This window comes from Cyrtonyx montezumae, unplaced genomic scaffold, assembly GCF_038088225.1.
Source record: "Cyrtonyx montezumae isolate F1298 unplaced genomic scaffold, pur_monq_1.0 scaffold_8, whole genome shotgun sequence".
Taxonomy (NCBI): domain Eukaryota; kingdom Metazoa; phylum Chordata; class Aves; order Galliformes; family Odontophoridae; genus Cyrtonyx; species Cyrtonyx montezumae.
In genome coordinates this window covers 39,383,470-39,396,421 of record NW_027072089.1, presented here as the reverse complement: position 1 = coordinate 39,396,421, position 12,952 = coordinate 39,383,470, and the positions used below count along the sequence as shown (strand labels likewise).

The 12,952-nt window shown below is 40.4% G+C and overlaps 1 protein-coding gene across 1 annotated transcript in view; it reads right to left on the bottom strand.

Annotated features, from left to right (window-relative positions):
• Positions 1-12,952, bottom strand: part of LOC136058869 (ethanolaminephosphotransferase 1-like) — a 35,222-nt gene that overhangs the window by 18,217 nt on the left and 4,053 nt on the right. Inside the window, exons 3-5 of the mRNA XM_065752654.1 lie at positions 8,314-8,422; positions 7,075-7,149; positions 2,914-3,182 (exon numbers count right to left, since the gene is read on the bottom strand). Coding sequence (XP_065608726.1) covers positions 2,914-3,182; positions 7,075-7,149; positions 8,314-8,422 — 453 coding nt within the window. The remainder of the gene's footprint in view (positions 1-2,913; positions 3,183-7,074; positions 7,150-8,313; positions 8,423-12,952) is intronic.

The window sequence follows — 12,952 nt, the reverse complement described above, 5'->3', positions numbered from 1 at the left end:
ACAGCTCAACTACTGAAATAAGGTCACCACTTCTAATGAGTCCTCAAATCACAGAAAAATGTCATCAGCAAAAGTTCCACAAACATCTCTGTTTGTAATGAGATAGTTTTTCCCAGGGAACAACAGCTCTTTTGGCACCACAGTTAATGCAGAGCCAGTCAGAGGGCTGTCTGTGTTTGTATGCAATGGAGCTGACTCAGCAGCAGTGCTCTGTTCAAGCTGGATATTAGGAAAACGTTTATTCCCTGAAAGAGTGGCAGAATGGTCAGGCACTGGAACGGGAGAGGATTGAGCCATCATCCCTGGAGGTGTTCATGAAACATTAAGGTAATGTACTAAGGACCATGGCTTAGTAGAGAAATACTGGAGGCCAGTTGAACTAGATGATCTTGGAGGTCTTCCCCAACTGTGGTGATTCTATGATTCTAAGTTATTTAACTGCACACTTACATTAAAAACAGTATTTCCTGAGCTTTGTAATGATAATGAAGTCTAAAGTTCCTGGATGCCATGCATTTTAAAGTCTGGAGCAGAGGACCAGACCACCTGAATGTTTGGCATGCCATTGCATTTGCATCATACTGCCAGCGCAGTCAATTAAGACTGAGCACAGAGGCATGCTTGCACAGCAGCTTGGCTAGGAATGTCATGGAGGAAACAGTGAGCCTGGGAGCAGCCTGAAAACAATCTGCAAGCGCTGCCTCACCCTCTTCCTCTCAATGTGACTGTAGCAAATTCTAGTGGATAAGTTGAGGGGAAAAAAACAAAGCAGCAAGGAGAACATTGTCTTTCTCATTTCTCCTTGTCCATTTGCTACTGTCCTCTGTATCCAGTCACTGGAGGTGTTCAAGGCTGAGTTGGATGGGACATTGGGCAACCTGATCTAGTGTCTGTTTTAGTGGCTGGAAACACTGCCCTCAGTGGGAGGGTGGGGGGTGGAACTGGGTGATCTTTGAGGTCCCTACCAACCCAAGCGAGCCTATGGTACTGTGATTCTATGAAGAGTGCACCTATCATTCCATGTTGTTGGGCCAGTTTGCAAAACAAGAAAAAGGCAGTGTCTGTCACAGAATTAAAGTCTTTCACTAGGCTACTTAGTAGAGCTGGAGAAAAAAATGTGTGGGTCTTTCTGGTGCACACAATATTTGGTTTGAACTAATGTATAAAATACCACCTCCATCTACATGTTACGTCTCATGTTTTTTGTTCACAGACAACCACAACTACAAAAGCTGATTTTTGCAGATGGGCACAGACATTTCAGTAGTACAGTCCACCAACACTGTTGATGATTGTGCTACTAATAAGCATTAATAAATCCTTACATTTATATGTTTATCATTTTGACTGTAAGCAAGTCATCACAGAAATTTCTAGAAAGAAAGCACACAGGACAGCAATTCAGCATCAAAGGGGAAGAGGAAGTAATACTTGTTCGCACCTTGCATCCAAGATAATCAAAATAGTTTACAAACTCTACTGAAATTAAACCTCACCACAAATCTGCGAGGCGGGGAAATGTTATTACGTTATTTCCCAGATGGGAAAGCTGCGGCAGGGGCCTAGGTCACTGAAAAGGCACTGGCAGAGTTAACAGTACTGCTCCATTAGTTGATATCCGCTCCCACATTTGAGCACTAATACAGTTCCGATGATGTTGCAATCAGAACGATCTTTCTAAACGTGCACATATTTATCTGCAGTGATCATCCAAGCAACAAGTGAAATCGGTTTGAACGCAGCCATTCCTCTCCGGCTGAAAGGACTTCACTGAGAAGCCTTGCACAGATAGAGCAGAAACTTGCAGACCAGCTGGCTGCCTAATGTCTCAGTGCTGAGCCAACTGCTTCTCTCAGAACCTATTTTCTAGGAGATGAAACAGATGCACCACAGCTGGACCACCGTCTCCGAGCTGTTCTCAAACCACTGGATTCTGATTATGTTTACAATACATCTGCAGCCGTTAATTCAAATACTACATTTCCATTAAAACACATATTTGAATGTTTGTCAGACTTCTTTTCAATTATGTCTCGTTGGCTGTACCTTTATCCCATGCCTGTGACAGGAATCTCAGAAGGCTGGGAGTTTGCTCTTCAGGATGGGAGAGCCTGGCTACCTCAGAGACTCAACAGACCCAGAATCCAAGCACAGTGCCCTTGGCAGCACATGATGCTGCTGCTACTGCTACCACTCATTTGTGTGGTGAGGTCACTGCAGCTAATGCTAACCTCACTGCTCGTGTTTGTGAGGATGTCCACCTTGTGGTAGGGCTGTAAGCTGGGCAAGAAGTCAGCTGCAAACTGATTGCGGACTCATACATTATTCTTGTTACGGAATCATGTTTACACCATTCCCAAAGAAGAAATCTAACATTCTTCAAGGGTGGAAATCACTTGACAACAGTTAATGCTCATTTAATGAGTGTATAGGTACAATGATTATTACCACATTCAGTGTAAGACGTAGGGGAACTGGGCAGGTCTAGTAACGTTCACTTGTGTAATTACTTCAATAAATACTCTTTGGGTTAATTTGCATAGTGCCTCAGAACCTTGTTTTGGTGAGAAAATTGCTTAAGACTTCGGAGGGCATAACAATTTCTGTTAATTTCCAGATCAAGTGCAGTCAAATGACATTCTCATGCATACCATCTGGCTGCTAGGCCTGCTGCAAGTCTTCTTTATCCTACAAGGCAACGAATCCCCGATGCTGACAATTTATGTGAGAATGTCCTTTCTTTGCAAATGCAGGAAATTTTTCTGAATTGCTTCTAGGGTTATTCTATTTCACATTCAAACTCTCAGCCAAATACATTTGCCTTGAGCTATATTTTTTCTATTTCAGTAATATTATGAAAACACTAACATAGTTAAAAAAAATAAAAATAAAACAGGAATGATAAATACTTACCACTTGGCTTAGATCGTATCCCCAAGGAAGAAAAAGAACTCCTGTGTTATATTTCTCCCAGTGTGAACACATAAAGTTAAACAAGACAATGCTTAAATACATATACATTGTATATACAGAAACTCCAGTCTTCCCATTGTCCCGGGAACAGACAGAAAAAAAAGAGAGCACAAAAATGGAGGTAGCCCAGCTGTCCAGCCCATGGTCAAACAGTTCTCCCAGAGGACTACTGGACTGAGTCCTTCGAGCATGCTTCCCATCTATGGAATCTGGAAGGGTTGGAGAAGAAAAAGAAGCAAAAGATTAGAACACAACAACAGGAGTAACTTTCTCACATACAATTTACTACATATCTATTTATATATATATATATATATATATGTATACAATTATACTGCTATATATACCTGGGAAAAATGCACCTGTGACAGCAAACTGAAGCACAGCCATCTGAACACCAATATATTGGGACTGCTCCTAAAATATTTTCTTCAGTTCTTAGGTAATGTCATTCTTACCTCAGTTCTGTTAAAAGCCAACCATCTTACAGCCTTTAGAAACATTCAGAAATATTTGTCTCCGATGGCCTTAACACTCCTCCATGTCAGTCTATGCTGCCAGTTTCTCAGGGGAAGTGCATAAATGTGCCCACATGGCTTCACGCCCATATTTTGCTGCTGTGGGCATTCAGAGATCTCATGGAGAGTGTGAGTAGAGTCACTAAAACATTTCATAGAATCACTGAATATCCCCAATTAGAAGGGACCCACAAGGATCATTGAGTCCAATCCTTGGCTCCATACAGGTCTGCCTTACATCAGCTCCTTGAACTCCAGCACCTGGGGCTGTGCCCACTGCCTTCTGGTAAGAACCTTTTCCTAACACCCAGCTGGACACTCCCCTGACACAGCTCCATGCTGTTCCCTCAGGTCTTGTTGCTATCGCAGAGAGCAGAGCTCAGCACTGCCCTTCTGCTCCCTGTGAGGAGCTGCTGCTTGGAGGGTGCTCAAGTGCTGTAATGGCACTCACTCTGCAATAGGGTATAACAGTGTGGCCTGAGCCACTGTGAGATTTTCCTTCTGCTGAGAAGGGGAGGACGCGCAGCTTGCTCAGCTGGCAGAAACACAGCCAGACCTTGAGTTTTCTTCTAGGTCTGGGTCACTGAACCGAGTTGGCTCTGTGGAGGGCTTTAGCTTTATTGTCAGATCCTGCCCTCAGACTCTGCTCTGAAGCCATGCTGGTGAGGATTTTACAAGTAATTTCTTCAACATAGTTCAGTGCTAATATGCAGAATGAATCTCTTCAGAAAGAGTATACAGAAAAAATCATAACAATTACTTAGTGTAATAGCATGGGGAATGTATTTTTTATTATTATTTTACTTGGAAGGTACCGTGGCCAACAATCATTGGCTGTTGATGGCATTATTAACCCAGAGCTGACCAAAGAGACAATTCTGCAGAGCAAGACCAAAACTCCACAGCTGCTACAGATCATATGCAACTTCTCTGGATTATTTGGCAGCACTCTGGGTTTTGTTTAATGTAAATATACTTCAGGGATCTAAACCAGAAAAACATGGAATTTCATTTTGTCACAGATCTTAGACTATCTCCCTATTGTCATACCTACACAGCTGTGAGATATTCTCAACTCAAATACAAACCTCTTGAGGTGGTTCTCACAGCTCTAAAAACTAAAGATCTCACAGTGCTCGCTTCTCAAGCCACATTCTCTCTCCAGTAACATTACTATTGAGTTAGCAGCATCTTACTGAAGTGTGCAGAAAGAAAACCTTGCATATAAGCCTGAGGTTACCTGAATGATGTGTTAGAAGTGCAGAAATTCTTTAGCCCATTAAACAGTGCTTCTGAAACCTAGCTAGCAATCACGTATCTAAACATTTCTAAGCATTGTATGGCCTTTCGTGTTTTAGGAACATCTATCCCAGATTAGAGAAATCTCAGTTTTAGTGTGAGCTCTTAAAAAAAAAAAAAAAAAAAGGATGATAAAAGATTGGTCTATGTCTGTTGCAGCAGCAATGCTCAATCACAGCCTGACCCAGTGATTGAGCAGCTGGTGGGAATGTAGGGCCAACCCATGGGAGCTCAGGTGCATGCAATGTGCCTGAATGACTGGAAAGGGTGGAGCCAGGATCAGCCCCTTCCCAGACCTCATTTAAGGGGTGGCTGTGGAGGTGAGATTATCTTGCTGGAGATCTCTGCCTATCTGAGGCCTTCTGAAGGTAAGCAGATTCTTTTTTTGGTTTCTGTGCCCATGACTGGACTTTCACAGAACCTTTATCTATTTTTTTCTCCTTCAATTTTACTAGCTTTTCATGATACTGAAACCATTTTCTGTTTTATGTGTTAGTTTGAAATCATACGTGGCAATAACCATGTGGTGTAGTGGATGTGTATAGCATCACATTTCCATTGCCTTAAAATTCTTATATTATTGCTCACACAGGTTCACAAGTCTTCAGTTTTGTTACAGTTTATGAAACTTTTAAATAGTGGAATTCAAAATAATAATGAAGAACAGACTATTTTACAGGAAGGGAAAATAAACCAAACCACCTTAACAAAGAGGGGGAAAAAAAAGAGCAGCATGTTAGGAAATTTGGAGAGAGTAACTGTGTCATTAAAAAGAAGCTGAGAGAGATTTAAGTTGCATATTTGGTTAGTTATTACAGCTCTCTGCAGTCTCCCAAAGGGAGAACTTGGGCCATGGAGAATTAAATCTGAGACTATATATTTCATGTAGTGGCTTGGACAGCAGACATGAAAGTCTACGTATACATCAGTTCATTACAGCTTTCAGTGTCAGCATCATATTCCCTGTCTTCCAAGTATTAGGAACTGTAGGCCACACTGGCAAGAACCTCCAAAGCTGTTTCCAAAGAGCTTTTTGAGGTGTCATACAATAAGAGCTTCAACATGAAATTCCTACTTATGAAACAATAGCTACTTCATTAACTTTCTCACAGTTACAAAGCAAATAATTGGCACAAAAGAAGCTGCTGTTTCTGATAGTGATTAAGGGGAACTGTTTTGGAGGTTGGACTAGTAATCGAGTAGTGGCTGTCCCAGTGATACTTATGGTACAATCAAAAATGAAATTCTGCAGGAAGTGATTTTGGCACAAACTCTAACTTGAATATAAATTGCTAAGGTACTCGAAGTGCAGAGGGATATGTCTGTACAAGGGAACACACCATGGTTAATGAAGATGGCTCCACGTGCATGAGTCTGACACTAAAAGTGCTCAGAATGCATGGAGCACACTGATACCCAGCCCAGGTATCTGGAGTATGGCACTACAGGACTATGCTGCACAACGTGGGGCCTTACAAGAACCAGCTCTGAAAGAGATGCTATTCTTACATGATGCATTGCAGTTCATGTAAATATAACAGCTGAAGTCCCCCCAAAATGAGCTCTGTTGTACAGAGTTCTATTTTGAAATGAGTTAGCTTTGCAAGAGAAAGCATCCATCTGGTATGGATGTCGCTCTGATACCTGCACCAGTTTATATTTATGCCTGAACTCTCTTTGCTCACACAACTACACAGCAAAGTGTACTGGACCTAGACATACTACCTTGGCACGCTGGGAAAAGAAAAAAGAATATAAAACCAAAAATGATGTTAAATGGCTATTAAAGAAAACCATCATCTCCATCTGAGCCTCAGGATGGTCCCCACACCCTCTCTGCTGACACAGACCATATGCACTGAAGCGCCTCACCGGTTGAAATACTACATTAACTTTCCTTTCTCTGCTTTGTCCTTTATTTTCCCTGACTTTGAAAGCGATCTCTGAAAATGCAAGTGTCAGGTGCTTTTTCAGAACATCACTGCTGTGTGCCAAAAGGTTTTTATGAAACCCAACAGCAATGACTGCTGCTGTGCAATGATCTTTTTTATGTTGTGCCTACACTTGGAAGAGAGAGAAGGGCTACGCGCACAGGAGCACAGAAGTATCCTTAAAAATTGACGTGAGAAGTATTTTTTAAACCTTACTTTTTTCTTTCTTTTGTTTCAACTCGGAACAATTTTGGAGGGAAATCAACAGTTCATCCATCATGATTATTTTGGAACCAATGCTAGTGAGCTAGTAGGTAAAATTATGAAGTGTAAATCATTTCATTGTACTTTACCTAAGGCATAAGCACAGAAGGTGGTAAAAGCACTGAACAGCCACACCCAGGTTGGAACACGTCCTGGACTGGTACCTGAAACAAATTGGGCAGTGTGGCAGTGGTTAACATCAAAGCACTCCACTAAGACAGACAGATACATATGAATGAGCTGCCACTGAGAAGCCCCCAGTATCAAAGAACTTGATTTGGGTGGCATGCAACCAGGGGTGCAGGGGAAGCTGGCACTTGGGGCAGGGCTCCCGACCACCTACCCCTCAGCGCCTTGCCGGCAGGAAAGGTGGCACTTCCTGGTGGCTGCGCATTTTCAAACTGTAGAATGGAAGGCAGCTGTCCAGGAAATTAAGCCTTTTATTTCTGATCCTGTGCATGGAATTGATATATGATACTCAAAAGATTCACTGGATTGCATGAACGTTTTCCATCAATTCAGAACTGATGGATGCTGTTCCCTTGTGAGGCTAAGAGCAGGCCTGCAACCTACATGCACAACTAAGTTTGTCACAAATATTTTAACCAAAGAGTAGCTCCTAAATCCAACTACAGGAATAAGAAATTAAAAGTAATTAATAAATCAAATGCAGTTATGTCAGAACATAAAGTGCTAAACTTTCTCCAGTCTTTCTAGCTTAAAGAAAAGCAGTTATTTTTATGTATCAGTCACCTGGGAGATGCTTGCTACTGGCTGTAGGATCTTTTTTCAACAACTGGTCTGAGAAGTCCAGAACTGAACATTGCCTACACTCAGGAGAGAGCAGCTTCAAAGAGCTTTTGACTTGATCTCTCATAAGGAAGAAACACAGATTTGGACTGAGAATGAGAGGATTTGGGGATCTGTTTGTTTAGAAATTACTTTTTGTCTAGAATGGTGGAAGGATGGAATAATGAAAGGGGAAATAACACATTCATGGCACAGATTCAGTAATTAGGAAACATGAAACCAATGAAAACTTTATGAAGAACGTTAGGGTGTTCTTTGAGTGCTCATTAAAATCTCAGCATGCACTTTAAATAGAATGACATTACCATGGAGTTCAAACAGCACATGTGAAAACTCATACTTAGCGATGAAATTAAGGTTTTTCCAATAAAATGATTTAAATGTATAATGTCATGTGAGGTCAGACCCTTCTACAGGTGTACGTTAAGGGAATGAGAGGGAGATTCAGGTATCATTCAGAAGTGTGATATAAGCAGCTCTGTAGTTCTGAAAAAAAAATACAATATGAGGATATTTACCTGAGGCAGTGTAGTCCCAGTCATAAAAAGCTATTAGAAAGTAATTAACTAAAATCATGACAAATCCAGAGAATGTTAGCAGGTTTGGAGCAATCCATAAAGGCACTATCTGTAAAAGAGAAAAAAAAATCCAAGAAATCAGGTTTCAAATTAGAAGTCCTATTTTGATGAAATGTTTTGTATTTCCTTCAAGAAAGGAGAAGGCTGATACAGCATCAGTGATGTTTAGATTTGTGCATGTTTTTCCATTTTGAATTTACAGTTTATCTCTACATGTCATCGTTTTGTCTAATCTTTGGGATTGCAGTAAAAGCTTAACATAAAAATGTATTTTCTCAATTACATGCTCTCCTTATTTTCCCCAACACAAGGGAAAGCTCCTCATTGCTCTGTACAGCATAAACAAAAGAGGACTGCAGCACCCCAGTGTGGCAATTCAGCACTGATGTGACAGGGTTTCTACTCCCAGCTGCAGCAAGGAAATCTCTTCTGCTATAGCATGTTAATAATTCCCAACTCAGAATAGCACCAGAATCGGATGCTTTTGAGATCTGGAAGAGCTCTGTACTGCAAATAGCTCCCTACTTCTCCAGACAGTAACTTTCTGCAGGGTCTCCATTTTTAGCTTTAAATTATAAGCTCTACATTAATTCATTTTACTTTGTGGAGTGCTGAAAAGGACTCTGGCTCCTCATAAGCCGATAACTCCTTGTCCCATTAACCGTCCTCAGCTTTTCATCTCCTGTGGCTTTAAGGTATTCCTTACACTGTTATAGGGACACTCTTTGGTAACACTCTTTCCAAGTTGCCCGTTTGCCCCAGAACATTTTCTGAAGCTATACATACAACTTTCTGCATTACTTTTAGGCAGAATATTTTTGCACAAATATTGTGTGAACAGCAGCCACTGCTGTTACTCAAACACCATATCAATATATGCAAGTCACAGAAACACTGGAGGCTTATATTCAAACTCTGTGGACAGTTTTTAGGACTGGAAATGTATGTAAAGATGTACTACAACACCATAACTTATTAGAAGAAGTATAAATGTAAAAAGATGTAGTAGATTGGTTTGGAGTAGGTAAATGAACAGATGGATGAATAAATAGTAGTTTATACACGTTACTTTTCTGCTATCCTGGAAATTGGGTATAAAATAAAAACAATGGACAGATCTAATCACCGTGATTAGATCATCTCTGTGCTGGAACAGTTCAACCAAGGAATAATATTCCAGATAATCAATACTACTGACAAGGTACACTGTAAACTCTCAAAACTCAGATGAAAATTTCTGAATACTTTTCAGCTATGTATCTTCAATGCTTTATTTAATAACAATGGAAAAAAATCTGATAGCCGCATTCTTTATGACTAGGATTTTATCACTGATTTTAAAGTACCATATGTCAGATCTTACAGTAATTGAAGTACACAATGTAATGCATGCAACTACCACACATATGCATGCGTATATCATTTGGAGTTTTCAAAATCTCAGTTCTGAATTGCTAAGAACAATTGGCAGCAAATATTTACTGAAGTTCCTTTCAGAGAACTGTTGAGGACAATCTCACTGCACAGGCCCATCTTAGTAAAGCAGCTGCACGCATCTCCTACTTTTGGTACCCAAGCATGCAGAATCATCAAGCAAATAAGGTTGGGAAAGTCCTCTAGGATCCTCTAGTCCAACCATCAGTCTGTGCCCACTGATCACGTCCCTCAGTGCCACATCTCCATGTTTCTTGAACATCTCCAGGGATGGTGACTCCACCACCTCCCTGGGCAGCCTGTGCCACTGCCTCACTGCTCCTTGTGAGAAGAAATTTTTCCTAATATCCAACTTGAACCTCCCCTGGTGCAACTTAAGGTCATTTTCTCTCATCCTATTGAAACTTAGGAAGATGGAGGTTTGGTACAAATCTCCCATTAAGGGATTCATCTGTTGCTTGTGATCTTAGAGGATATAAGGACAGTTGCTGAATAAGAAATTCTGGACTGGTCTCTTTTACCCTAAAATAGGTCAAGCCAGTGCTTTAAGGCAACCTGTGTACAAATCATTTACATGGATATATAGATATCGTACCGTGCACTGTTCTAAAATGACTGATTTCTCCTGTATGATTCATGGAAGTTGTTGACTTAAATAAAGTGAGACACCATAGATTTCTGCTTTCTAATCAGGTTCATTATTCTAAATAGCCTCAATGCCATTATGAAGTTATTATGGGAAATAATTTATGCTTACACAGTACAAACATGAAGACATTACTTTAACCCACTTTCTTGCTAACCTATATTTTAGGGATTGTGTGCTGTTACAGGTGCAATCCCTTTAGCTAGCAGACGTGCAACGAAAACCAGTTACAGGAGTTGTTCTTTCTCAGGAAAAGAGCCTCTTACCTAGTTAAAGTCACTGTTCTGATCCTTTACTGACCTAAATTGTCCACGTATTTGGCAAGTATTCCAGTTGCAAAATCTCTTCTGTTGTATTCATTGTCCCTTATTCTTTCATTAAGCGTTACACTACTATTGCCCTATTTCATAAATCATAAATTACAGGGTGCTAAAAAATAACTTCTCAAACACACTGGAAAAACAAAGCCTGACTTTACTAGCATCATAGTATCCCAATTAAGGACACCTTTGAATCTTTACTGTCTAATTAACAGACAGCAGAAAGCTAACACATCCATGCACTGCTTGATTAATGCAATTGGAGACTCCACTGGGAAGAACTGCATCTGTTCTCCTGCAAAATCATTGCATGCTTCAACCTTTAAGAAACCTACTTCTACAAATACTGACACCTGTTTTAACAAGCCTACAGTCATTCACGCTAAAAGCCTGAATACAAACAACAAATATTTTAATATAATCAACTGCCTATTTGGATAATGAATTATGAAGTACCTGTATTTGTATAAGACTCTGTTCAAACTTGAAATATTCCTTAAGTAGTTCACTTGTGACCACTAGAATTCTACTCCTGCGCAGTTCTAATGATAAAATTGAAGTTCATAAGGGGACCTGGGGCAGTGGTTAATTGACTTCAGTGGAGATGGCATACACCTGTGTATGCTAGTGGGACTTCCTCCTTTTATTGCCCCATACAAATATGACTCCTCATGAATATAAATGCAGGAAGAAGAGTGCAGTAGCCAAGTAATGATGCCTATTATCTGCCAGATAGTGTGTAATTGTTATTTATTATAAAACACAAATCTTAATTAAAGCTAAGAATCATGCAATTGATTAAATAATTAAGAAGAAATGTCTACAGATGCACAATCAGAATACTTTTAAATAATGTAGAAAAAGTTAATTGTTAATCTATATTTTCACACAGGTCTTACTGTTGTTTTGTGTGCGGTAGAAAAGCTGCTACAGGCAGCAACTCTACAGCCCTACTTCCCACTTTCAGCCCTGTGCTATGCTTTGGTTTCTATTCTGAACAAAATCATGCTCAGCTAGCATACAAGGAGGTTTAAGATATCTGAAGAGATAAAACTTTTCAAAGGACCTATTGCCCCATGCTCAGTGGGTACAACAAGCAGAGCACTGCCTTCCTTCGAGGAAAACTCCCATGGTAGGAGAGTTGGAACTGGATGATCTTTGAGGTCCCTCCCAATCCAAGCCATTCTGTGATTCTATCATTCCAAAACTCTGCAGCTGCCAGAACTCAACACCAAAGGAGTTTTGTCTCTGTAACACTCTCCTTTCATAGGTTCATAGGTTCATTGGGTTCGAAAGGGCCTACAAGATCATCTAGTCCAACCATCCTCCTATCACTATCCCTACCCACTGAACTACTAGTCTGACAGCAGTGGAATATCTGTGGGTCTCCCAAAGCACAAGTACAGGCACGCAGCAAATCCGCTGCTCATTCCTGCATGGAACTCTGGACTGGGGATAGTGTCTTTCTGCCTCACATTATGATGGAAATGGAAACAAATCTCTCACAGATGAATCACTGAATTCAGTTTCCCGTCTTGGATTTGCTTTCCTCTCATATCAGCTCCAATTATTTTTTAATTCTAAAGTCAGGATATATAAACTGTTTTATGAAATTGTATTGAGGTAATGAGCAAGAGATTACAATTTTCTGCTGTATCAAGCATAAGCAACAGCTGGATTATAAAACCCAAATTTGGCAGATTCTGACCACACGCAATCATTTTACTTGCATATACATTTCCTTTCAAGTCTACTCCAATCCAAAGATTTCCATTTCAGAGACAGATGCAGCAGTCTTTGCTTCCTTGAAGATCAATAAAGTTTACGATTATTGAGAACCAGCCTTCGCTTTTGCCAACAACAGCAAAACTAATTGTGAGCAGCTTTATATTCAAGAACTGCAGATCATAATGCATTCAAGAGATGCCATCTCCCAATCGTTACGGTGATCATGGTAACTGCTCTCGTTTTCAGCTTCTTAGAGAAATGTCTGGCTCCCTGGAGCAAGTACCCAGGGGAGAAAATGAGACAGCACTTGCATAAAATCACTTGTGTAGCAGAGGTTCAGTCATGCTGTTGTTAGGTGGCATATGCTGAACAAAAATAATGTGTACTAGTTACATCCTATAATGTCTGCAAAGCTGTTTAATGAAAGATGTAGCAGAAACTGATGTTTTTT